The sequence below is a fragment of the Neofelis nebulosa genome, chromosome 3, assembly GCF_028018385.1.
Source record: "Neofelis nebulosa isolate mNeoNeb1 chromosome 3, mNeoNeb1.pri, whole genome shotgun sequence".
Classification (NCBI taxonomy): domain Eukaryota; kingdom Metazoa; phylum Chordata; class Mammalia; order Carnivora; family Felidae; genus Neofelis; species Neofelis nebulosa.
In genome coordinates this window covers 41,283,277-41,310,902 of record NC_080784.1, presented here as the reverse complement: position 1 = coordinate 41,310,902, position 27,626 = coordinate 41,283,277, and the positions used below count along the sequence as shown (strand labels likewise).

Here is a 27,626-nt window from a genome sequence, read left to right as displayed (position 1 = left end):
TTGATGAAAAAAAAGCTCCTTGTTTTATGGAGTTTATAATGAGATAATGAAGGTAAAGCATTTAGCATATTGCTTGTTACACCATACAGACTTTCAGTAAACAGTTATAATACTTTATTATTATGTTTTAAAATTTTTTTAAGTAATCTCTACACCTAACATGGGGCTCCAACTTACAACCCCAAGATCAAGACTTGCATTCTCTACAGTTTGAGCCAGCCAGGCAGCCCTTGGTTACTATTATTAACAACTGTCAAGAAGAACCACTCTAAAACTTAGCCATGCATTCCCTATAGCTGCACTATGGTGCATCTCAAACTCTCTTTAATCAAAGCTCTAAGTATGTATTCCCTGAGAAGACTTGGGAACATGGCCACATAGGACACCCCCATGTTTATCTGAATCTGATAAACAGCTATAGATGACAACTAGTCTCCAACTAACCAAAGTAAGGAGACGGCTAAGGCAAATTATACTCACCTCTCAGCTTGGTCTTTTACAAAATTTTCAGAAAAAAATAAGTAAATAAAAATAAGGGAAATACAGGAAATTCCATAACTTCCAAAGGAGAAATCCTTTGTCTTTTTACCCAAGCTCATGTAGAAACATGATAGTCACATGACTTCCACAGTTACATCCAAGAAGCTTTTAATATAATTTCCTTCATCGAGGATAATCAGAGCCACAAATGAAATCTCAAGAACACTGCAGTATCATGCATAAATGCATTATGGGTGAGCAGTCAAGACTGAAAAAGGAGGCTTAGGTCATCTGTGTCAAAGCCTTAAAAACCTGAGCAGCTGGAGTAAAGGTGTTCACTACACCACAGTCCCTCCAGAAAAAGCTAGAATATAGTTCTCCACATCAAAACACAAGTTGTGGGTGAGTCAGGCTTAAGTCAATGTAACATATACTTACTGACTTTACATGTCTAAGAAGGGTAATGGTCATTAAAGTGCTAGGGATTCGACAGAAACAACCTAGTATGGAATGTAGGAACTCTGGTTAGACAGAGATCCAGAGGCAACAACAGAGGAAACAAAGGCAGTCAAGATACATATTTATCATTTCTAAAGATTTCTCTGCCCTTGGCATAGGGAAGAACATTTTTTAAAATGACCATTGAGAAGACTTCAGGTAAGATTTTTTTACATTTGCAAAATGATAAATCATCACGTGTCAACTGTTAACTGGTACTTTGTAAGGCGTCCTTAAAAACTCACTGCAATTCTTAATGCTCACGGACAAAACCTACTCCTAATGGGAAAAAGGGGGGCTCCAGGAACTGACAAACCAGAGTAAAGATGTGCTCTAGGAAGTTAAGTTTGCTGCACTCCAAATAAAAGTTTGGCATTATCTTATTAAGTTAAGCATATTCTATGACTCAACAATTCTCCTAGGACTCCAAGGCATGTATCCTAAGGAAACCCTTACACATTTGCACTAGTACCCAGGTGTAAGAATGCTTACAGCACTGTTTTTAGTAGCCTCAAACTGGAACAAAAAAATGTCCATTAACAGAATGTGTACACTGTTATAGTCATGCAACGAAATACTAGACAGCAATGTAAATTACCTATCGATATAAACAAATTTACTATTAATTCAAAGCCACAAAATACACTGATCCCACTCGTTAGAATTCAAAAACACGCAAAGTAAAACTACACTGTTCAGGCATGCATATAGTAAAGCTCTACGGAAAAGCAAGAAAGTGAGTATCCTAAAAGTCAGTCTAGGGAGGGAATTGTTCTCAGGAAGGAACATTATGTGTGGGTAGAACTTCTGAAATATGGGCAGTGTTCTTTTGTTTTTATCTGGGTGTTTATTAAATATTTTTCTTTAACAATGTACATTGTATGCACTTTTCTGCATGTTATGTCGCATAAAAATATACGGTACCCCAGCAGAAATCCACAACTCTAAAAAGGTGAGAGAACTTGAGGACAATCAAGCAAGCCATTAATTAAGACGGCCAACTCCTAGCTCTGCGCTAGGAGAAACAGGCCGTAAGAACTATCGGGGTCCTCACGGACTAACTGGCGCACACCCTCTCCCTAAAGTAGCCTAAGTTTTCAGGGAGTCGAGGCTCACCGCGACCCAAGAAGGAACGGCTGGCTCTCTTCACCCGGGCCAAGCACCTAGAACCACCAGACACCCGCCACGTCGGCCCTTCCGCGGTCTCCGGAATTCCGGGCGGGAGCCGGGCGACTCTGGGGTTCAGCCCCGGGCTTCCCGAAGGAAGGCGGAACCCCTGAGTCCGAGGCAGCAACTCCCCCCGCCCCGAAGCCCGAGGCGACCCCTAGGGCAGTCCCGCCCTCGTCTGAGCCCAGCCGGCTGCTCCCGCGGGCCCGGACGCGGGTGGGCGTGGCCGGCCGCGGCCAGGCGGGCCGCGGAGGGGGAGGGGGCGCGTACCTCTCCACCGCAGAGGATACCTCGCCAATTCCCGGTGACTGAGACTAGAGATTATTTCCGGGCACGGCCCCCGCCACCCTCCCAGGCATTCACTAGCTGTCTCTTTTTCAATTTGGAGTGCGGACACAGGCGCACGCGCACTGCCGAGCTTCCGTAAGGGTGCGAGCGGACAGGCGAGGAGCACCCGCCGCCGCCGCTGCCGCCAAGGCCGGGCGCGTGCGCGCCGCGACACGCAGCGGGCCGGCGTCGGGGCGCGCGCGGCGGCGGCGGCAGCGGGGAGGCGGGCCGGCCGGAGCGCGATTGTGCGCAGTGGCTCGTCGGCCGCGGCTCTGGCCTGGGCCGGCGCTCTCCGGAGGAGGGGTGTGGGGGCTGGGGGCGGGGACGCGGGGCTGCGGGCGTGGCCGGGGGCGCGCGCGGCGGGCGCGCGGTCCCGAGTGAAAAGAGAAGGAGGGGCAGCGGGGGTGACGGTGCGGGAGCCGCTGGCAGCGCCGGGAAGGTAGTCCGCGGCCCGGGCGGGAGGAGAAGGTGGGCCAGAGGCCAGGTCAACTGCCCAGACCCTCCGACGCAGCCCCAGACCGAGCGGCAGCGGTTTCTGGAGTGGTGGGGAGGCGCTGCCAAGCCCCAGCTGGGGAAGATGTTCAACGTGGAGTCGGTGGAGCGGGTGGAGCTGTGCGAGAGCCTTCTCACTTGGGTATGTGATGACTGGCGGGTCGGGGGAAGACCCCCTCCCCCAGGCCTCCTTTCCGGGATCCCCCACGCTTGTCGCGGGGGGCGAGCGCCGAGGGCGGCGGTGCCGTCACATCCGGGGCCTGGGGCGGGCGGAGCCGGGGGACGCCGGTGTGGGCCGCGTCTACCCCGCGGCCGGGTGGGGCCGGGGGCTGCGCGTATCGTCTGGGCGCTGGGGGCTCGGCCCCGGGTCCGAGGGGGAAATTTGCCAGGCTTGGGGTTTGAGGTGTTGGCTGCGCTCCGAGAGGAAACCGGCCCTATGGAGGCTAATGATGGGGTGCAGGCGGCACTGTGATTAGGATTGTTGTTGTTTGCAGCTGATGAGGCGCTGGTGCTTCCCTCTCGCGCTGCCAGGGACACCGAAGTGTTGGCTGTCCCTGCGCCCCGCGCAGCCGGTAGAGGCACTCGGGACCCTTGGTTACGACGCTCCTCGCCTTTGTTGTAGCGTTCACGGAGGACGGAGGTTTGCCCCTTGAGGGATGAGCCAGGCCCACTGGAAGAGAAAAGTACTTTGAAGGGAAGATAGGAAAAATATGAAAAGGCACCCCGAGACCGTATTTTAAGTGAGAGATGCGCTTCAGCGATTACAAAGTAAGCGGTGTGGAGGTACTTGTTAAAGGTATAAATATAAAAACAAATCTGGAAGATATGTGGGGATCAGTAATGGAACTCGACATTTTGGGGGCAACGTTGTGGGATTCTGATCTTAAATTATTAAACTCTTACTAAAATGGTCACGTTTTAAAGTCATTACGTGTTCAATTCTGATGCTAACAATTGTGCCTTTAGCAGCTTCTTCGAGAGCTGGACTTAAAACCCATGCTGTGTGTGTCACAAACTCTGGTGTCAGTTTTTGGTGTGTGTGTGTGTGTGTGTGCGCGTGTGTAGAGGTCTGCAGACCCACGGGATAAACCTTTTGCTTTTTCCCAGAGTGTTACTCATTGCTAAAAATGTTAAACGTCATTTCTAGAGTAGGATGTTGATTGAGGTGACTACAGCATTTGGGTTCATGTTAAAGGTAAGACGCAGATGGCAGAGATTCTGTTCAGCGGTGCCTTGAGTTACAAGTTTAAATCCTTGAAGTATAGATGTCACTCTCCTGTGTGGGAGCACTTCCGTAGAGGGTTTAGAGAAGCATTGCCTTAGGTAGGTTGTAACAAAGGTGGTGAAAATACTCTTAAGGTTTTCATAATGTGTTTTGTGTCAGGATTCAGATTACGTCTTCTGATATAATACATACAATGGTCGGGCTTGATATATTCTGTAATTTTTTTTTGATGTTAGGCTATTGGGATTTCAAGGGTTTTGTTTTTGTTTTTTGCAATAATGCAGTTAACATACAACTTACAAATGCAATGGGTTCCAGCTTCAAACGAGGAGATGGATTTCACTGCTGTATTTTAGAGGAGAGAAAAACTGATAAACTGCATAATGTGGCCAAGGCAGGGGAGAGATAAAGGAAAGAATGACCGCATTCTTTGGTACTGTGGAAGAACTAGATTTGGCAGAGGTTGTAAACAGAAGATTGAGAATCTTAAGGTGTGCTTTTTGAGTCTATATAAGTGCCTCCCTCAATGCTAGAAAAAGAGGCAAGAGGGCAAAGATGAGGAAGCTAACTGAATCTGAAGTGGGGCTACATTGCTTAAAGTCTAGAAAGACAAGTCTTGGAAGTAGAGGTGTATTTGAAGAGCATCCACAAAAAGATGGTAATCGGTGCAATTATTTGAGTGAGAAATGCTAATAAAAATAGAGAGGAAGAATCATAAAGGGAAGTTTGAAGGGATACTAACAGAAGCACACAAGAGCATCTATTTAGAATCTGGTAAATATAAAAAAAAACAGGTTATCAGATACTAGAGAGGTCAGGGAATATGATATTGTAGAAAAGGATTAAAAAATTTTTTTTCAATGTTTATTCTTGAGAGGGAGACACACACAGTGCTAGCCAGGGAGAGCAAGAGAGAGAGGAAGACACAGAATCCGAAGCTGATTCCAGGCTCTGAACTGTCAACACAGAGCGGGAAGTGGGACTCAAACCCGCTAACCGTGAGATTATGACCTGAGCCGAAATCGGACACTTAACCAACTCCCTTAAAAGGATTTTTGAAATGTCACTGGAAAGCTCATCAAGGAAAATTTCTGGAGAAAATAAGATTGGAGATTGTCGGGGTACCTAGGTGGCTCAGTCAGTCAAGCATCCGACTTTGGCTCAGGTCATGATCTTCTGGTCTTTGAGTTCAAGCCCCAGATCAGGCTCTGTGCTGTCAGCAGAGAGCCTGGAGCCTGCATCCTGATTCTGTGTCTCCTCCTCTCTCTGCCCCTCCCCTGCTGGCACTCTGTGTGTGTCTCTCTCTCTCAAAAATAAACATTAAAAAAAAATTTTTTTTTAATTAGAGATTGTCAATAACAAAACTGGAGAGCATAGTCTACACAAAGATTTACAATTCTGAGATTTTGAAACATTTTAAAACCTTGTGCATTGAAATGTTTTCAAAATAAAGTTGAGCTTAAATGCTGGATTTGTTTTCTTTAACTTGTTATAGAAAGCAGAATAAATGTGCAGAAAATGTTTGAGGTAGCTGAAAGTGTACATTTAGTCTAGTAGTTCCCCTCATATCTGGAGGCCAGCTTATGCTGAAAACAATTCCAAAACCAAGTGTAAGAGAAAAAAATGCATGCAGTACACTCCAAAGACAAGACTCCCATTGGAGCACCTAGCAGGCTCAATCAGTAGACCCATGTGACTCTCAATCTCAGGGTCTTGAGTTCAAGCCCCATGTTTGGCATAGAGCCTACTTAGAAAAGAATAAACTCCCATTTAGACTGATTTGCTCTATTTTACGTAAACTTCTAGCCGCCTTGGTCACGTGGGTTCTGTGCACACAGAAGGTTAGAAGGTAACTGTAATATTAGGCAAGATACAAGACAGCTGCTAGTGACCTAGAAGATCCAAGAACTGAAAGTTCAGTCTGGGTGATTCACCCTTTGAACTGACAGCCTTATAGAATTCAAGAGCCTCCATGCTCAGTTATTGAAGATCATAATTATGATCTTGAATATCAAAAGTTTATTTTCACTACATAGCATTTAGTACTAGATAGGTGGTATATAGTATACTTCAAAAATTCTTCCACTAGGAATAGTTAAAATAATAAAACCTCAGGTGTCTAAAGGGATGTATGTTAGTCGCCTGTGCAGAATTCATTTCTGTGGACATGGAATTGCTTTAAATGCTGGATAAATTGTTATTGTATCAAGGAGCCTACTAGCTCAAGAACCAAATGTTCCAAATTTTTGTTGAAAGTGGAATACTTAGGAAAAGACAAGGTACCATCCTACCAATGGAAAATACTTTAAACTTAAATTCCCTATCAGAGTTTATGCAGCAAGCAAGTTCAGCAGGATGTGCTTGAAAATTTCCACTCTACCTCCTCTCCCCACCCTCTGAGTCAAAATGTATTCTTACCTGTTAGAGAAATCTGCCCTGCCTATTACACCTGTCCAGCCTAATTTCTTGAACTTCACATGAAAAGATTGTGCTTTCCTGGGTTTTAGAAACTGAAAAACCAGAAATAATCTGGAATGCTACCAGTTAATGGCAAGAAGCTGACTGGGAAAAGAATCGTCACATAGGCTCACATTTCTTCTGGGAAACCCAGCAATATTAACATATCCTTGTAATTTTCATATTACTTAGCCAGTGAAATGCGTACTAGTGTATAGACTTGAGGAAGGTATAATTATTGTGATGTTATCTCCCACATTCCATTTTCTCTGCTCTAACTCTCTTCTACCAACAATTTTTGTCCTCTGATGGAGGAATAGGAAATCCATGTACAAAAGTTAAAGCACACATTTTTTAAAAGCTTTAATTTTCTTTCTTTTTTAAAACTGAGGGTCAACATAAAATGGTAGGCAAGAGTATAGGTTCTGACATTAGACTACCTGGATTCAAATCCTATCTTTGTCTCATATTAACTGTTGGTGACTTTGGATAAGTTACTTTATCTCTGTGTTTGATCAGAATCATTGGAGGCTCATTAAAACACTGATGGCTAGGGGCGCCTGGGTGGCTCAGTCGGTTAAACGTCCGACTCAGGTCACGATCTCGAGGTCCGTGAGTTCGAGCCCGAGTCGGGCTCTGGGCTGATGGCTCAGAGCCTGGAGCCTGCTTCGGATTCTGTGTCTCCTTCTCTCTCTGCCCCTCCCCCATTCATGCTCTGTCTCTCTCTGTCTCAAAAATAAATAAAACGTTAAAAAAAAAAATTAAAAAAAAAAACAAAACAACAACAAAAAAACCACTGATGGCTAGGCCCCATGTCCAGAGTTTGTAATTCAGTAGGTCTGGGCTGGGACCTGAGATTCTGCATTTCTAACCAGCGTCCAGGAGATGCTATTGTTAGTGACCTGCGGAACCACACTTTGAGAACCACTGCTCTAGAGCAGGGATTTTTAACTTTAACATTACTTACATTTGGGGGCTGGATAATTCTTTGTTGTGGACAGTACCCTGTTTATTTGAAAGTAGCATCCCTGGCCTCTACCTACAAGATGCCAATGGCACCCACTAATTTGTTAAAAACAGGAATGTCTCATAGGGAGCAAAATCACCTGTGGTTGAGCACTGCTGTTCTAGAGATACTAATTCCAGGTGATTTCATGTTTTACTTTTCTCATGCTTTTGTTGAGGAGGGTGAGGTGGAGGTTGGATAGTGTTAATACAGCTTTTTGGAACTGAGAGAGAGATTATGACCTTTCCCATAGAATTTCACATCTTAATGCTTTTAGGTGTAATTATCTTTAAATTTTACTGTACTGGTATCCCAAAATATGCTGTAGATGTTAACTCAGAGGTTATGAGAACTGGTAGAGGAGAGATTATTTTTTAAATTAAAGTACAATTCACATACCATAAAATTCATTCTTTTAAAATGTACAATTCAGTGGTTTGTAGTATGATGACCAGGTTGTGTAGCTATCACCACTATCTGATTCCAAGAACATTTTCATCATCCCGAAGGAAACTCCATAAAAACAGATTTTCTTTGGGACTTGCTCTACTTTATCTCAGAGCAGAGATGAACATCATCTACCCTCATGATCAATTATTTACCTCAAGACCCAGTACAGAGAAAGCCACATTTAAAAAATCAGGATGAAGATAGTTTTTTCTAAATCCCAAGACAGAAACAGAATTTTAAAACTAAATTATTTAAGAAGAATTATTAAAGAATTGAAGAATTATTGAAGAATTGCCTGCTTTATTGAGTTTTTTCTTCTGATTGGCCACAGGCAGTTTTTTAATCTGCTTTGGATCAGAAGGATTCAAATGCCCAGTGCCCCACCACATAAGAATTATTTGGTAAGCTTGTTAAAAGTAGATTCCTAGCCTTCTGCAACTTCCCAGATTATTCTGATGTATACCAGGTTTGGGAATCACTGCTTGTAAGTTTAAAATACCTAATGTGCATTCATTTTCTCATATATTCTTTTAGCAGCACATCTCCCCCTAATGTATTTTTCCCAATTGCTAGATTGAAAAACTCATAATAAGAGAAGTAAAGTAGCACACCCAGGTTCACACAGCAAATTAGGGGCAGAGCTGGAGATAGAATTAGTTTATTACATTCAAAACATACTGAGGGCTTGTTCTGTATCAGACATTGTACTAAGATTAGTGAGAGAGATGAATGAGATGTGGTTCTCACTGCTGCTTTTTCATTCTAAACAAACCTACAGGAAAGATTGATGTATCAACTGTAAAATGAAAGGTGCTTATCTCTTTAAACTACATTGTTGTTACCATATTACCATTGAAAAGGCAACTAGAGATAGTATGGGGTAAACTTTAATCTCAGTTCCTGCAGAGGTATTTATTTGTTCCATTTATTCATCTACTAATTATTTATTGAACCCCTACCATCTACTAATTATTTATTGAACTCCTGGTAGGGGGTTATGTCCGGGAATGACTTTGGGACTTGAGGTTAGTGTCCGGGAATGACTTTTCATTGCTTCTCCCAAATGGATACCTAGATAAAATACACTTGCCATATGCTTTAAGGTAATTCCCTTAGTTTTTGTCACCATAACCACCACTGCCCACAAGACTCTCCTATATAGAGAATATGGAAAAGCTACTGACTGCACTTGTCAGCCTTTTTATTTTTTAAAGGTTTGATAGATGATACAGTACAAAGAAGTAGACACTCATCTTCTGTTAGCAAGAGACTAAATTACTAGAGTATTTGTTAAGGGCAGTTTGTCAATATTTATCAAAAACCTTAAAATGTACATACACTTTGACTAGTAATTTCACTTCTGAGAATGTAACCCAGTAAATAAAAATGTGTGAGAAGAACTGTTATTCCCAGTATTTCCATTGTCACTACTTAGTTTGATCTCATCGGTGTTAATAATGTAAACTTACTAAAATAAGTCTCTGTGCCTGCCTCTTTCCCTCTAATCCTTCCTTCATACTGCAGCCAGTGTGGTTTTTATGCAGTGCAAATCTCATTTCCTGCTTGGGGTCCTTTGCTTACTCCCCATTGTTCTTAGGATAAAGTCCTAACATGGCTTACGAGGTTTTGTACAATAATGCTTCCTTCTTTAGCCCCATCTTTCACCATTATACTCTTCTCCTTGTTCCATCTCTTCCTCCTATTCTTGCCCCCCATCCCATGGTAAGCAAACGTTTTTCATTCCTAGACTGCATCCCACTCTCACTTCTAATCTTTGTGTTGCTCTTTGTTTTTGCTAACCTATAAACTGCAAGAGCATGGCCTACCTCTGTCTTTTCTCAGTGATTTTTTTTTTTTTTTTTAAGTCTTGGTTGCACTATTGGGTATAATCACTGTTGGCTTGGCTGTATTATCTTACTTGTGGAAATACTTTCTACTATTTCTCAGTCTTGATGTGTTGACTAGTACAAAGTTAGTTTTGGGGGTTTTTTTTTTGCAAAGTTCTAATTCAGAATACATTTTTTTGAGAGAGAGAGCATGCCTGTGCACATGCACACAAGTGTGGGGGAGAGGGAGGGATAGAGAGAATCCCAAGCAGGCTCCACGCCCAGCAAGGGAATGAGATCTCACAACTGTGAGATCATGACCTGAGCTGAAATCAAGAGTCACTTAGTCAACTTAGCCACCCAGGTGCCCCTAATTCAGAATACATTTAAATTCAAAAGTAATTGAGGGGGACAAAACATAAGAGACTTAAATATGGAGAACAAACAGAGGGTTACTGTAGGGGTTGTGGGAGGGGTGATGGGCTAAATGGGTAAGGCGCATTAAGGAATCTACTCCTGAAATCATTGTTGCACTATATGCTAACTTGGATGTAACTTTAAAAAAATAAATAAATAAAAATTAATTGAATATTTAACCTACTGCAGTGAATGTAACTTCTACATCTGTATAAAGATATTTTGGTTTTAAGTAAAAGAAGTTTCAACTTGGCAAGGCTTAAACAAATTTATCTCATGCTTTGAGACTTCAACAGTTTTTAATTCAGTGGCTCAGTTTTGGCCTCAGGGACCTAGTTCTTTGTATCCTTCTTCTGTCATACACTGCATTGGCCTCATCGTAAAATGGATTCCATTAAGAGCCAAGATGATTGCTTGTGACCATTGAGTCAACATATGTGTTCACATCAAGAGGAGATTGGCTTTGGGGTTCCTGACTGGCTCAGTCAGTAAAGCCTGTGACTCTTGATCTTGGGGTTATAAATTCGAGCCCCATGTTAGGTGTAGAGATTACTTAATTTAATTTAATTTAATAGATTAAAAAAATACATAATTAGATTAAAAAACCACTAAATTCAGTTTAATTTAAAAAGAGGAGATTGGCTTTTCTTTCCCAAAAGCTCAAGTAAGCTCTTTGGTTCAAATTGTCTTTGCCCTGTCAATCTCAGAGTCTGTCACTGGTAGAGGAGATGAAGATATCAGGACTTGCTTAGATTGATTATCTGTGATGAGAATGAATGCTGGGAAGTCACCAGGTGCCCAGCACAATTTCTTTCCTACCCAAGGGAAAAAATTACAGTAAGAACCTGCAGGAAATTTCCCACAAGGGAAAATGTTTCCAACTCTTCCACTTTTTAAAATTTATTCCTACTCCCGAGGTGAGATAATCACAAAAATAAGCTAAGAAATCTTCTGTGTAGTTAATCATGGAATCCACCGAACTCAACTCCCCCACCCCTCCCTTTTTTTTTTTTCCCCTTCCAGATCCAGACATTTAACGTGGATGCACCATGCCAGACCGTAGAAGATTTAACGAATGGGGTTGTGATGGCCCAGGTTCTTCAAAAAATGTAAGAATAAATTGCTTTGTCTTTTTGTATGTTCTTATATGTGAATATTTATTAGATTGAAAATATGGACAAAAAATAAAGGGTTCATATGAAATGTGTGTTGGATGTAGAATAAGAACTGTGTCGGTGAAAATTTTGATGGCATGTACTCGTTTAGGTACAGATTGACTGGCTGAAAGTTCAATTAGGGCTTTAATTGTTATAACACTGCAGTAGTTTTAGCAGAATTATTTTGCTCTTGTGTTTTTCAGCATAAGCTTGGCAGAAATTTTCATGTTAGTGATGAGATTTTCTCATTGTATCAGAATCTAGAGACTTAATCCCTCTAAAGGATTTTGCTCAAATGTTATCAGTGAGGCCTTCTCTGACCGCTCATATAAAATAAGTGACAACCATTCCCTTTTAACCTTTTGTGTTCTTTGAAGTATGTAACACCATCTTATATACCACGCATTCATTTGTTTTATGCTGCTTCCTCCACATCCGTGTACACACAGACACACACATACACACACACACTCACTCACACACAGTGTAAGCTCCACACAGAGGCAGGGAATTTGTTTTGTTCACAGTTGTATCCTAGCACAGTGTTTGGTTTTTGGTTGAATCATATGAAAATGCCCTATGTAGGTCACAAATATAAGTTTTTCAAGATTCAGTTTGCATCATGGGTACTCATGTCTACTGAATGACTGAATGAAGGACATACTTGTTTGGGATATACAAAACATACCTGATTCTTTCCTTCTAAGTACTTGAAAACATAGTAGTTGTAAAACTGATGTTGTATGGCTATCTTCACCTTTTGATCTGGGAAATTTTCAAATAAATCATAACATGTAAATTTAAAAAATCATTAGGTTTGATGTGATTTGAGAGAGATACTTTTTTTTAAAAATTTTGTTTTGTTTATTATTGAGAGAGAGTGAGTGAGAGAGTGCACACGAGCGAGCAGGGGAGGGGCAGAAAGAGGGGGAAACACAGAATCTGAACAGACTCCAGGCTCTGAGCTGTCAGCACAGAGCCCGAAGCAGTGCTTGAACTCTTGAACTGTGCCGAAGTCAAACCTCTACTGACTGAGCCACCCAGGCTCCCCATAGGGAGATACTTTTGTCTTTGAAGCACTGAGCACTTTGAGGCCTCATGATATTAGAGATTTGCATATCAATAAATGGGATTTCCTGCAGTTGTGTTAAGAATTAATATCATCAGTAAATGAATTTTTGCTGTTGTTCACTTTGCAGTGGACTATGTAGAGTTGCCCATCTGAAAAGCAGTTCAGATGCCTGCATTTCAGAGAATCTATCAGTGTGCCTTTAGTACTGGGGACTCATGCTTGAAAACTAGCTTGCTGTCACTTTCTTCCAGAACTACGTGACACATCTCTCCAGATACATAGGCGCATAGACTTCTTGATGGAGTGTGAGAGGGCTCATTTGAAACCTCGGATCAGGCTTGGTTTTAGCACTCTGAGAAGAGTGAGTTTGTGATTTTCATGGTCACCTCTGAGTGATGCCCTAATAAGTTTTAGAAGTTGAATGGTCTAGAGAGTTTCAGTGAAGCTAAGCTTTCCAAGTATATGTCACTAAATGGATTTTTTAAGTTAATTAGGGTAGGATTTCTGTCACTGCAGAAACCAGAAGGACTGTATGTGTATATTGTTTTACCAAACCAAGATCATAACATACAGTATTTTAATTTACCAAAGTCTTGTAGGCATATTTTTCATCAGAACTTAGGTTTTTTTTTTTTTTACCTTTTTCCCACAAAGTGCCTTCTGTTTTTCCTATTGTTGTGGTATAACATACACAGAAAAGCATAATAAAAATGAATTTGTGTATGTACATGTTGTATGTATTTGTGTGTGTATACACATCTAAGTAACCACCACCCAGATGGTTCCCTCATGACCCTTCCTAATCAATAACCCTTGCCCCCAAATAGTCATGATTGTGACATCTACACCACTAATTAGTTTTCTCTGTTCTTGGGCATCTTATAAATGGAATCATACAGTATGTACTCTTGTGTCTGACTTCTTTCACTCAACATAACGGCTGAGATTCATTCATATTGTTGCATGTTATTTATTTTTAATAACTGTATAATATGTATGATTTCAAGGAAGTTCAGTTCCTCCTTGTCCCTGTGGTATTTATTGAATGGCTACTTTGTGTCCAGCACTGGTGATACAAGGGTAAGCTACAACCCACAGGGCAGGTACCTTCAGAGAGTTTATAGCCTTAGGAAAAACAGAGTTTAAATAACTATGAAAACAAAATTGCTATTATAACCAGTGCTCCAGGGCAAAAATACACAATGTTATGAAAGTTTGTAAAGAGGCTTATTTAACTTAATCAAAGAAGACGCAAACATTTACCTGAATAAAGAAATTAAATCTGCAATATGATTGGTAACAGATTTCTTAGCATGTGGAAGAGCATACACTGAGGCCTCATAGGCTGATGGAGCATGGTGAACACCACCACGGAGAGAGGGTTTGAGTGATTAAAGCAGAGACAGGGGAGCATGTTACAAAATGAGATTGGAAGGATAGATGTTGCCAGATCACGTAGGGCCTCATGTCTTTATTCCAAGGGCTGTGAAAAGCAATTGAGGGATTTGGGGTCAGGGAAGGGTTAACAGTCAGATTTACATTTTTTTAAACTTTTTAAAAAAAATTATAGTTAGTTAACGTAGTGTTATATTTGTTTCAGGTGTACAGTATAGTAATTCAGTACTTCTGTACATTACCTGGTGCTCATCACAACTGCGCTCCTTAATCCCCATCACCTATTTAACCCATTTCACTCCTCCCCTCTGGTAGCCATCAGTTTGTTCTTTATAGTTAAGTCTCTTTTTTTTTTTCCCTTTTTCTCTTTTTTTTTTTTTTTTTTTTTTTTGGTGCCTTTGCTGGTTTGTTTTGTTTCTTAAATTCCACACATAAGTGAAATCATGTGGTAGTTGTCTTTCTCTGGCTTATTTCTCTTGGCATAATACACTTCAGTTCCATCCATATTGTTGCAGATAATAAGATTTCATAATTTTTTGTGTCTGAGTAGTATTGCACTGTGTGTGTGTGTGTGTGTGTGTGTGTGTGTGTGTGTGTGTGTATCTCAATGTGCACCATATTGTCTTTATCCATTCAGTGGATATTGGGTTGCTTCCAAGTCTGGGCTATTGTAGATAATGCTGCTATAAACATTGGGTACATGTATCCCTTTGCATTAGTATTTTTGTATTCTTTGGGTAAACAGCAGTAGTGTGATTGCTAGATCATAGGGTGGTGTTTTTTTTTTTTTTAACATTTATTCATTTTTGAAAGAGAGAATGTGAGCGGGAGAGGGGGCAGAGAGAGAGAGAGAAAGAGAGAGACACAGAATCCGAAGCAGGCTCCAGGCTCTGAGCTGCCAGCACAGAGCCCAACGTGGGGCTAGAACTCACGAACCACGAGATCATGACCTAAGCTGAAGTCAGAGTATCAACCAGCTGAGCCACCCAGGCACCCCAGGGTGTTCTATTTTTAACTTTTTGAGGAATCTCCGTATTGTTGTCCAAGAGTGGCTGCACCGGTTTTCTTTATTTTTTAAAATTTTTATTTATTTATTTTAATTTTTTTTTTTTTTTAGAGAGGGTGTGTGCATGCAAGAAGGGGAGAGGGACACAGAGAGAGAATCAGGCTCAGCATGGAGACTAATGCAGGGCTCAATCCCACAATCCTGTGATCATGACCTGAGCTGAAATCAAGAGTCGGACACTCAACTGACTGAACTACCCAGGAGCTCCTCTCTTTCTTTCTTTCTTTCTTTTTTAATGTTTATTTTTGAGAGAGAGTGAGAACAAGGGAGAGAGAGAAAGAATGAGTGGGGGAGCAGCAGAGAGAGAGGGAGACATAGAATCTGAAGCAGGCTCTAGGCTCTGAGCTGTCTGCCCAGAGCCCAATGTGGGGCTTGAAACCACGAACCTCAAGATTATGACCTGAACCAAAGTTGGACGCTTAACCAACTGAGCCACCCAGATGGCCCTCTTTTTTTTTTTTTTTTTTTTAAGGTTTTATTTGAATTCTAGTCAGGTTTACATCTTGAAAATATTCTGCAGGTGTAAAATAAATTAGAAGAGGCCATAATGATGAGGGATGATCAATTGGAAAGAAATTTGTAGTAAATCAGAAGGGAGATTATGGTACTTTGGATTAGAAGGTAGTGAAGGAGGGGCACCTGGGTGGCTCAGTCGGTTAAGTGGCCGACTTCGGCTCAGGTCATGATCTCGCGGTCCGTGAGTTCGAGCCCCGCGTCGGGCTCTGTGCTGACAGCTCAGAGCCTGGAGCCTGTTTCAGATTCTGTGGCTCCCTCTCTCTGACCCTCCCCCGTTCATGCTCTGTCTCTCTCTGTCTCAAAAATAAATAAACATTAAAAAAAAAAAAATAGAAGGTAGTGAAGGAGATGAAGACAAGTGGGTGAACTCAAAATAGTAGAGAAAGGCAAATGTTGATGATTGATATGGGAGGTATCAAAATTGACTTTTAAGTTTCTAACTTAAGCAAATACATAGAAGAAGGTGCAAATGACTGATGTGGGAATGTTGAAGGGTGATCTGCTATGGAGGAGTGCTGGATGTATCATGAGTTTAGTTTGGGGGACACTGACTTTGGTGTTGAGACGTAAGAGAAAATGCCAAGTTCGCAATAGATCATATAGATCAAAAGGGTAGAAGTCCAGAATCAATTTGGCTATCTCTTATTGAAGACATTATTGTGGATTAAGTCACTTGGGGAATAGTACAGCATAAGAAGAAAATATGTGTAGCCTGAGCCTTGAAGAACTTTGACATTTAATTCTTGGTTGGAACCTCAAACAGCAGAAGTGCCAGAAAGGTATGAGGAAAGCCAAAAAGGTGGGTGCCAGGCAGAGAGTTGCATTGCAAATTGCAAATCTTTTCATTTTATCTGAGCTGGTAAGTGAAAAACTGTATCTTTCTGTAGTTTAAGTAGAAATGTTAGCAAATATAAATGGATGTAAGTATGTTTCTTGTCACTGTAATTTTTTTCTCTCTTTAGTCTTTTAAATCATTTCCTATTAATCTGCTTTCCAGCTTCTAAAATTTTGTTGCTGTTGTCTTCTTTCTCTTTTTTTGTCCATATAGGTTCATGTCCCCCCTCTTTAAAAGACACGTTTTTTTAAGAAAAGTTTTGGTTTAACAGCAAAATTGAGTGGAAAAGAGTTTCCAAATGGGATGATGAAAAAGTTCTGGGGATGGATGTTAGTGATGGTTGCACAACAATGTGAGTGCACTTGATACCACTGAACCACACACTTTAAATAGTTTACGTGACAAATTTTATGTATATTTTACTACTTTAAAAAAAGTTTTTACAGATTGAGAGAAAAGTATGGCAAATTCCCACATACTTCTTGCCCCACTATACACAGAGCTTCCCCCACTATCAGCATCCCATACCAGAGTGCTACATGTGTTGCAATTGATGATCCTGTGCTGACACATCATTATCACCCAAAGTCCCTAATTTATTTATTTTCTATTTTTTTATTAAAAACAATTTTTTTTATGTTTGTTTATTTTTGAGAGACAGAGAGACTGTGAGCTGGGGAAGGGCAGAAGAGAGAGGGAGACAGAATCCAAAGCAGGCTCCAGGCTCTGAGCTGTCAGCACAGAGCCCGATGTGGGGCTCAAATTCATGGACCGTGAGATCATGACCTGAGCTGAAGTTGGCTGACTGAGCCACCCAGGTGCCCCCAAATTTATTTTAAGTTTCTTAATTTCTTTTATAAATTTATAGTGTGAGCAAGGGAGGGGCAGAGAGATAAGGGAGAGAGAGAATCCCAAGCAGGCTCCAAGCTGTCAGCACAGAGCCCCGATGCAGGGCTTGATCTCACCACCGTGAGATCATGACCTGAGCCAATATCAGGAGTTGGTTGCTTAACCAATTGAGTCACCCAGGCACCCCTAAAGTCCCTAATTTACATTAAAGTTCACTGTAGATACGTGTAGATACAGAGGAGTTTTACTGTCCTAAAAATCCCTTTTGCTGCACCTAGTCATCCCTCCTTCCCCCTAGACAGACTCCCAGCAACCCCTGATCTTTTTTACTGTCTCCATAGTTTTGCCTGTTCCAGAGTGTCAGGTAATTGGAATCATAATCATATGTTGTCTTTTCAGATTGGCTTATTTCACGTAGCAATATTGCCTTTAAGATTTCTCCCTGTGACTTGATAGCTCATTTCTTTCTAGTACTTCCCTCCCCTTTTCTGCAGCTTCAATGAGATGAAATTGACATATAGTAAATTGTACATTTTTAAAGTATAGCATTTGTTAAATTTTCACCTAAGTAGATACCTGTGAAACTATCACCACAGTCAAGATAATGAATGTGTCAATCACTCAAAAAGTTTTTCAGTCCTTCCTTTTTCCACCCCTCTCCCATCTCTAGGCAACCACTGGTTTGCTTTCCATCACTATAGATTAATTACCAATTTCTAGAAATTTATATACGTGGACTCACACAATATATTCTCTTATTTGAGGGAGAAGGTATGGCTTCTTTCATGCAATATAATTATTTTAAAATTCATTCATATTATTGCCTGTAATAGTTCATACATATTTCATTGTATGGATATACCATGATCTGTTCATCCATTCATCTGCTGATGAACATGTGGGTTATTTTAGTTTAGGACTGTTACAAATAAAGCAGCTCTGAACATTAGTGTACAAATCTTTGTATGGAAATATGCTTTCATTTCCCTCAAGTAAAATCCTGCCTAAGAGTGGAATGGCTGGAACATATGGTTAAGTGTGTGTTTAATATATATTTTTTTACATGAAATTTATTGTCAAATTGGTTTCCGTACAACACCCAGTGCTCATCCCACCAGGTGCCCTCCTCAGTGCCCATCACCCACTTTCCCCTCCCTCCTACCCCTCCATCAACCCTCAGTTTATTCTCAGTTTTTAAGAGTCTCTTATGGTTTGGCTTCCTCTCTAACTAAGTGTGTGTTTAATATTTAAGAAACTGCCAAAGTGTTTCCAAAGTGGATGTGCCATTTGTGGTCCCACAAGCAGTGTATGAATGTTCCTATTGCACCACAGTTTCACCATCACTTGTAAGGTCAGTGTTTTGTGGGGTGTTTTTTAAGATTTTATTTTTAAGTAATTTCTATAATCACTAAATGATGTCGAGCATCATTTCAGGCCATCTGTATATCTTTTTTTGGTGAATGGTTTCCCGTAATCTTTTGCCTGTTGTTTATTTAGATTGTTTGTATTACTGAATTTAGAGTTCTTTATATTCTAAATACAAGTCCTTTTTCAGATATATATTTTAAAATATTTTCTCCCAATTTGTGGCTTCCCTTTTCGTTTTCCTAATAGTGTCTTTGAGAGGCAAAAGTTTTCAATTTTGATAAAATCTAATTTATTTTTCTTTCATGTTTTTTTTTTATGTTTTTAAAGGTTTTGTTTTTAAGTAATATCTATACCCAGTATGGCGCCAGAACCCACAACCCTGAAGATCAAGAGTTGTATACTCCACTGACTGAGCCAGCCAGATGCCCTGTTTTTTGTCTTTTGTTTTTTGTTTATTCTATTAAGAAATGTTTAGCAAAGCCAAGGTCACTTAAGATTTTCTTCTACATTTTCCTTTAGAAGTTTTATAGTTTCAGTGCTTATATTCAGGTCTATGATGCATTTTGAGTTATTTTTTGTATAGAGGATTGTTTTTTTTCTTTTTTGCGCTATTTATTAAAAAGATCCCTTTCCCATATTTTCAGGACTTTTGATTATGTTGATTTGCCTAATGACCAGACAGACATCATCCATAGATGATTAAATTCTTACTTGTTTAAATATTTTTTACTAATAGATCATTCACCAGAAACATTAAGGTGTTCAAAACGAAAACCTATTTTTTCCCTTAAGTCTTGAGGGAACTGTGACTGTTAAATGAATTTTCTATTTTCAACCCACTTCAGAGAGCACAGGATTTAAATTGACTGTGCTGTTAAGCCTGTGATTCTTGGTTAACCTGCAGTATGTGTGCCAAAGGACAATCAGCACTTTTCCTCATCAGCTTTGGCTCTGAAAGAAATCTGGTTCTCCCCTAATGCTACTTGTGCAGGCTTCTCAAGTGATGGCTATTTTTACTCCCACAGGCTTTAGAAGTACACTTAGCCCAGAGGCGGTGCTCCTCAGTGCTGTTCCAGACCATTCTTCATCTTCCCCAAAACCCTAGTTTTGAATCTTATGATATCATCCACTACCCTTCATTGTTGCTATCATTTCTTCTTGTTTCTCAACAGTTTTGGATCCTGGCACACTATTGGCTCTTTTCAATACTACTCTTATCTAAATTCTTGGTGATTTGGATATCCTTGCCTACCAGTTTCTTGAACTCTTCTCCATTGATCTTGTCTTCTGCTAGATTTCAGCCACTCATCCCCATGGTCATACCCTGTACCTTATAATTAGTGATAATGTGTAATCCCTCCATAATCTCAGTTTTCTCATTACCACTGTCTGATTATTGTTTCCTGTCTTGCCACCTCACTTCCTCTGGTATCAAGTGTCCAATAATTCTTCGATTTTCTTCTGCCAGTGGGATCTCAACATTGTCCACCTTCATCTCTTTTTCATTCCTCTTATTTAGCTGAAATTGCATGGTCAATCATAATCACTCCCTTGTGTATACTTTTAGCTTTGCTGCCCCCCTCATAATTTGTTTGGTAAAACCACAACTCTGGTTAAATCTACCGTCCCACCAGTTTTACTTCTTACCTATGCAGCTGAACCCAGCTGAAAAAAAAAAAGCAAACATGCTGATGGATCTCATTTTAAATTTCTCACCACAAAATTGCAAGTGTTACCTTATGGAATCCCACAGTTGTACTGTGTTTCCCTAGTCTTCCCATTCCCCCAGCCTTCCAGATGACTGTCTCACACTTTTCTCTCTTCAAACCTCCAGTATCCCCTTCTCTCTCATCTGATCCCCTTAACAAGGTAGGATACATCCTACTTCTCAGGAAGTTGAAACAAATATGAAAGAATTTCCGTGGAATCCCATGACGACGTGAACCCATCTACCAGCATCAGTTTGACTTTGCCTTGCAAACTGTTGTCTACACATGAGCTGTGGGGTTGATAGGGAAGGGTTCTATCTTAAAGTCAGTACCTGCACTTTGTATTTTGCACCCTATTGCCTCTCGCCTACTCAAGATCATCACTTAAGCAGTTTGCCTCTCTTTCCTACATCATCACTTTTCCCTTCTCTGCTGGGTCGTATCTATTAGCATGTAAGCACACTGTTACTTCTTTTCTCTTTAAAAATACTTCTCATGATCTCACCTCTGTCAATCAATTTCTCCTTTTGTAGCAAAAACTTCTTTAAAGCATAGTATGTATCCAACCATCTCAGATTCCTTTATTTCTGCTCTCTTAAATGCACTTTTCAGGCAGGGATTTTTTTTTTCCCCAATCATTTTATTAAAATTTCACTTTTTAGGGGCGCCTGCGTGGCTCAGTCAGTTAAGTGTCCAACTTCAGCTCAGGTCATGATCTCGCAGTTCATGTTCGAGCCCTGCATCGGGTTCTGTGCTGACAGCTTAGAGCCTAGAACCTACTTCAGATTCTGTGTCTCCCTTTCTCTCTGCCCCGCCCTGGCTCATGCTCTGTTTCTGTCTCTCAAAAATAAATAAACGTTAAAAAATTCTTTTTAATAAAATGGCACTTTTTAGGACCACCAATTATCTACACATTGCTGATTCTCATGGCCCATTTTCAATCCGTATCTGGACCTGGCAGCAGCATTCAAAGTACTTACCTCCTTGTTACCCTCTGGAGTTTTGTTTGTTCGTTTTAATGTTTATTCATTTTTGAGAGAGAAAGAGAGTCACTCAACTGGCTGAGCCACCCATGCGCCCCAACCTTCAGGGTTTTTCTCCTGTCTCACCAGATGATCTGCATTTCCTCTACTCATTTTTCCTCTTCTATCCTACTTCCTCACAATGGAGTGCAATAAGAACTCAGGCCTTGCTCCTCTACTTTCTGTGTTCACTTCCTTGATGGTTTCTTTTAGTCTCATGGATTTAAATGTCATCCATGTCTTAATGACTCTCAAGTTTGTGTATCCAGCATCAATCTTTCCTTTAACTTCTAGACTTAGCTCATTTTCTACTCAATGTCTCCATTTGAGTCTAAAAGATATCTCAAAGTTATATATAAAACTAAATTCCCTATTTGCTACCCAAAAGTCACTCAGCCAAAAATTTCATTTCAGTTGGCGTTTCTTGCCTTCCAGTTGCTCAAACCGTAAAACTTTCTTTTTCTCCCCATCCCACATCCAACCTATCAAGAATCCTGATAACTGTACTTTTAAAATATATCTATAAAATATATCTAAATCTAGCCTTTAGCTAGAGGCTAGAGAAACAAGTTAAATCATGAGGAAACAATTAGGCAAATCCAGAAAGTAAGATATTTCCCAGGGCAATTGACCTAGTCTCCTCAGTAAATCAGTGTCATGAGAAAAAAGGAAGGAGGTAGACTGTTTTAAATTAAAGAGCCTGAAGAGGTGAGACAGAGACACTAACCAAATGCATTGCATGGTTCTTGGAAATACTGCCATATGCAACAACGTGGATGAACCTGGAAGACATTTATGCTTAGTGAAATAAGCCAATCACAGGACAAATAGTGCAAGACTTCACTTATATGAGGTATCTAAAATCATCAAATGCATGGAAACAGACATTAGAATGACAGTTGCCAGGAGCTAGCAGTTGGGGCAAGTGGCAAGTAAAGGTACTTGCTGTTCAGTAAGTATAAAGTTTCAGTTATACAAGATGAGTAAGTTCTAGGGTTCTGCTGTACAACATCGTGCCTATACTTAACAGTATTGTGCACTTAAAATTTTGTTGTGAGGGTAGATCTCATGTTAAGTGTTCTTTCCACAATTTTAAAAACACAAACAAATGCAGTGCATGATTTTTCTTGAATCTCATTTGAACAAATCAACTATAGCAGACGTTTTAAGGATAATGTAGGAAATTTGAAAATAGGTTGAATATTGGGTGGTATTTGGAGAGTGTTGTATATTAGGTGTATTATCAGAACTATAAGAAAGTGCCTTACTGATTAGAGATGTATAGTGGAGTTTTTAGGAGTAAAATGTCAAATCAAATATGGAGCAAATATGGGAGAATGTTAAATCTCTATGATTGACATATGGTTGTTCACCATGATATTTTCCTTCTCTGAATGTTTGGAGAAGTTTTATATTAAAAATTATTACCTTTATTGCTACCACATTGACCACCATTATCTCTTCCCTTTATCGTGTTAATAATTCCTGACTGGGGTGTTCTACACTTGGCTGCCCACAGTCTAATGTGAACCCAGCTACCAGAGTGATTTTTTTAGTTAGCTTAGAATTCTCATTGGCACCCCGTTTCACTCAGGGTAAAAGCCAATGTACTCATAATAGTATATCCTAAGTGATCTGGACGACTTGTTACCATTCTGATGCCTTGTTTACTCGTGTTCTTTCTCACATCAGTTCCCTTGCTCATCCTTATGCACATCAGGCAACTCCTGCCTTAGGACTTTTACATGATCTCTCATAAATCAGATATCCACACAACACTCTTCTTACCACCTTCCAGCCTTCACCAATATTTGCTGGTTTTTCAAAATTTTTTTTTTTTTTTCAACGTTTATTTATTTTTGGGACAGAGAGAGACAGAGCATGAACGGGGGAGGGACAGAGAGAGGGAGACACAGAATCGGAAACAGGCTCCAGGCTCTGAGCCATCAGCCCAGAGCCTGACGCGGGGCTCGAACTCACGGACCGTGAGATCGTGACCTGGCTGAAGCCGGACGCTTAACCGACTGCGCCACCCAGGCGCCCCTTTTTTTTTTTTTTTTTTTATTTAAAATTTTTTTTTTTTTCAACGTTTATTTATTTTTGGGACAGAGAGAGACAGAGCATGAACGGGGGAGGGACAGAGAGAGGGAGACACAGAATCGGAAACAGGCTGGTTTTTCAATATATCCTGCCTTGACTACCTGTTTAATATCATCAGCGCCCTTACAGTCTAATCCTCTTATCCTGCTCCATAGTAAGTATTTTGGAAATATTTATTGAATGAATGAATATGGACTTACAAATTTTGGCTTTGAAATTAAAGCAGCTTTTATCTTTTGTATCCAAGAAGAGTTTACCACCACTCTGTCATTTTCCATCAACAGTTTCCCTGATAACAGCTGGATGTCCTGCATTTCAGTTCTGATGCTAACTTCTGAGTTAGCACAGACCCCACAAGTTAAGGCCTCAGTCCCATAAAACTGCCCCCACTTCAGATGCCAGGGGGACATGGGGTCTTCAGTGCATCCACACTTTTTCCTGGCCAACTACAAATTCAGGAGTTCCTGTGAACTCCCCTCCACTGCCACCCCTTTCAGTAATTTTCAAGAATGACACAAAACTCAGGAAAGCTTTATATTTATGATTACAATCTTATCATGAAGGATAAAATCCAAGAATAGCCAAACGAAAGAGATGTATAGGGCAAGGTATGGAGCTGGGGCAGCGCAGAGCTTGCATGCCCTTTCCAGGCATACTACCCTCCCAGCACACTGATGTGTTCACCAACTTAGAAACTCCCTGAACCCAGTTCTTTAGGGGTTTTATTTGGGGTTTCACTCCATAGGTATGATTGAAATTATGAACTCAATCTCCAGTCCCTTCCTGGAGGTCAAAGTGGGGCTGAAAGTTCCAACCCTCTATGTGTTTTGTTCCTTTGGAACGAGCCTCCATCCTGAAGCTGTCTAGGGGTCCATGATGAATTACCTCATTAGCATAAACTCAGTTATGGTCAGAAAGTGCTCATTATAAATTACAAAGGACACACTCCTTCTGAGGACATTTTAAGGGTTTTAGGAACTCAGTGCCAAGAACCAGGGATGAAGACCAAATATATTTTTTATTATACCACAACCACATATTGATTGAAAGAGTAAAATCAGAAGTAGTAAGTTGTGCCTCTGAGTGCCTTTAGTTCTAGTTTTCAGAGTTTTAGAAAGAGGGGAAAATAAAATAGGAGACCAAAAGAGATAAAATGAAGGTCAAGCTGTGCACAATGGTCACAAGCCTCTTAAATGGATACTTTTCAAAGAGCCCTGAGTTGTTGGTCCTTGGCTCAGAGCCTATCCCTTATGTGCCTTTATTGCTTATTTTGATACAGTAGGGGCTAAGCATAATTCCCTATAATTTTATTGTTACTATAGATGTGAAATTTAATTACTATAGCTAACTCTTGAATAGACATTTAGCGTCAGGGGACCAAAGTGATTGTTTTGGGTAATTAAAACATAGGAAAATAGACCTAAGAATCAATATATCTAAAAAAGTACTAAGGTTTGCTAATAAAAATGCCATAGTAAGAGAGAATCATAGTGTTGGTTTTGGACCTGTCTCGATTTGGCTGAGTTCAGTAAGAATATTATGGTGCTTAAGTAATTTAGCAGTACAAATGAAATTTAATATGTTTATTTTTGTTAAGGCAATTAACTGCAGGCAGATAATATATTTCTGGAATTTTATTAAGTATTAAAGTCAATGAGCTTTTTTCTTTTTTTATTTCTCTGTCTCTTTTTTTATTTTTTAGCTTAAGAAGCTATGACTGGTACATAAGTTAAAGTCAAATAGATGTGCTACTGGAAAAATCTAAGGAAATGGTTTTGTACGTTTCATAGGTTCTTGTTTTTTTGTTTTTCTTAGCAAGAGACAGGACATAGTAAGAAGCTAAAGATAGCTTCTTACTCATGAAGAATGCTCCAGTAAGATTATCCGTTGTTGTTTACATGTCTGTGCAGAACTATGATCTATTAAGAACTTGGAGAAAAGTACATTTATATTGTTTGATCATAACCTGAGAGCATTAATTAAGGGGTATTTAGAAAGCATTGCTGAAATTGTAAGCTACTTACAGAAACAGTTATGGCTAGATGCCTGCATATTGAGTCAATATTTATTACTCGGAAAAGTCACATTGGATATAAGAAGACTGGACTACGGTTCTTGCTATGTTCTGTGCAAGTAGTAGATTGGAGGCTTATGGATAGCTTAAAAGTTCACTTTCCACATTTATTTTATTTTTTTTTTTTAATTGTCTATTCATTTATTTTGAGAGAGAGATAGAGGGCATTCATGTATGAGCAGGTGAGGGACAGAGAGAGTGAGGGAGAGAGAGAATCCCAAGCAGGCTCCATGCTGTCAGTGCAAAACCCAACACGGGGCTTAATCCCATAACCATGAGACCATGACCTGAACTGAAATCAAGAGTCAGACTCTTAACCAAGTGAGCCACCCAGGCGCCCCCCCCCCCCAATGTATTTTAGTCCACAGATATTTAAAAAAAAGTTTTTTTATGTTTATTTGTTTTCGAGAGAGAGACAAAGAGTACGAGCAGGGGAAGAACAGAGAGAGAGAGGGAGACACAGAATCCAAAGTAGGCTCCAGGCTCTGAGCTGTCAGCACAGAGCCTGATGTGTGGTTCAAACCCACAAACTGCGAGATCGTGACCTGAGCCAAAGTTGGACATTCAACCAACTGAGCCACGTAAGCACCCCATATTTTAGTCCACAATATTTATTGAGAACTTGCTATGTGTTAGAAATGAGGTATGGGGAAGGAGTGGGAACAAATACCTACCCTTAATGAACAACATAGAGTGCCATGAACAATATTGGTCTTTCTCTTTGGGATCTAGTTTATTGAGCATGCATGAAGGAGATAATTAGACACAGGACCTTTATTGTTGTTTGCTGGAACCAGTTTTGTGTTGAGCTCTGCTGACTTAAGATTGATTGATTGATTGATTTAGAGAAAGAGAGAGAGCAGAGGAGGGGCAGAGAGAGAATTCCAAGCAGGCTCTGCACTGTCAGCAGCGCAGAGCCCAATGTAGGGCTCGCACTCATGAACCATGATATCACAACCTGAGCTGAAGTCAAGAGACAGACGCTCAATTGACTGAGCCACCCAGGTGCCCCTCTGCTGATATAATTTTTAACAAAAATTATTCTGTCAACTTTGCTGCTTAATTATCTGATAGAACTTGTGGAAATTATTTAATTTCTGAGTATGATATTCTTCAATGGTAAGAGGGATAATAATACCTTCCTTGCAATGTCATTGCGAATGTAAAGTACCTGATTCAATGACTGGTATGTTTACTAGTCCTTAGCAGTGGTTTTTGTGTTTTCCCTTCGTAGCTTAGACATAATCTTTTAAGGAATAAGCAAACTGTATCATAGCGTTTGATTTGCAATATTTTATTCAGATATTCTTTTAGTTACAATAAGTATTGTTCTAAATTGCAAATTAAGTATCCCAGGAGTTCTTAGAGTATATAATTTTCTTACACATTTTTAAAGTTAATTGTTTATGTAAACTATACCCCCCAACACAAGGCTCAAACTCATGATCCCAATGTCAAGAGTCATGTGCTCTACTAACTGAAACAGCCAAGCACCCCTCCTTACACATTTTAAAGCATTCTTTTCTGCAAGTTTATGAGCTTGCTGGTGAAGTGTATTTTTAAGCAGTGTGACCCTAAATTGCCACTCAGTAAATTCAGCATCTTTGGCTTTGACTAATTATCAGCCAAATAGCACCAAACTCAGATTGTCTTCCTTATGAGTCTTTTTTTGGTTGGGAAGACTAACATTTGATTGGCAATGATTATGCTCTTTAGATTATTCAAGTATCAAAAAATATTGAATATTTTCTAATTTCTGTATTTTTATAATACTTTGGTATTTTAGAACTCAATTGTTGCTTTTCTTTGCATTATCTGTTTTTTTTTTAATGTTAATTTTTTGAGGGGGGAGAGTGCACATGGGCGTGAGCAAGGGAGGAGCAGAAAGAGAGGGTACAGAGTATCCAAAGTGGGCTCCGCAATGATAGCAGTGAGCATGCAGGGCTTTAATTCATGAACTGCGAGATCATGACCTCAGCTGAAGTTGGACGGTTAACTGACTAAGCCACCCAGGCGCCCTGCCTTATCTATTTTTACAAGAGGTTTTAAGGGACAAGGACATTTTTGGGGGTGGTCTGCCCGTTTTTCACAATCACTTTCTCTGAAAACTCACTCTTA

The 27,626-nt window shown here is 40.3% G+C and overlaps 2 protein-coding genes across 11 annotated transcripts in view; one reads left to right on the top strand and one right to left on the bottom strand.

Moving 5' to 3' along the window:
• RNF170 (ring finger protein 170) overlaps positions 1 to 2,553 on the bottom strand; it is a 43,677-nt gene extending 41,124 nt beyond the window's left edge. For 2 of the 5 annotated variants that reach the window (XM_058720495.1, XM_058720496.1), the window contains exon 1: positions 2,095 to 2,339. The gene's annotated coding sequence lies outside the window, so the exon portion shown is untranslated. Of the gene's footprint in view, positions 1 to 2,094; positions 2,340 to 2,415 lie in introns of those variants that run through there. The other 3 variants (XM_058720494.1, XM_058720497.1, XM_058720500.1) reach the window with 3 other exon arrangements.
• A 348-nt stretch (positions 2,554 to 2,901) lies between these two features.
• Positions 2,902 to 27,626, top strand: part of HOOK3 (hook microtubule tethering protein 3) — a 117,580-nt gene continuing 92,855 nt past the window's right edge. Inside the window, exons 1-3 of one of the 6 annotated variants that reach the window (XM_058720493.1) lie at positions 2,902 to 3,106; positions 11,369 to 11,454; positions 18,488 to 18,586. In XM_058720493.1, coding sequence (XP_058576476.1) covers positions 3,050 to 3,106; positions 11,369 to 11,454; positions 18,488 to 18,586 — 242 coding nt within the window. In that variant the 5' untranslated portion in view covers positions 2,902 to 3,049. Of the gene's footprint in view, positions 3,107 to 3,350; positions 3,733 to 11,368; positions 11,455 to 16,555; positions 16,739 to 18,487; positions 18,587 to 27,626 lie in introns of those variants that run through there. The other 5 variants (XM_058720487.1, XM_058720489.1, XM_058720490.1 and 2 more) reach the window with 5 other exon arrangements.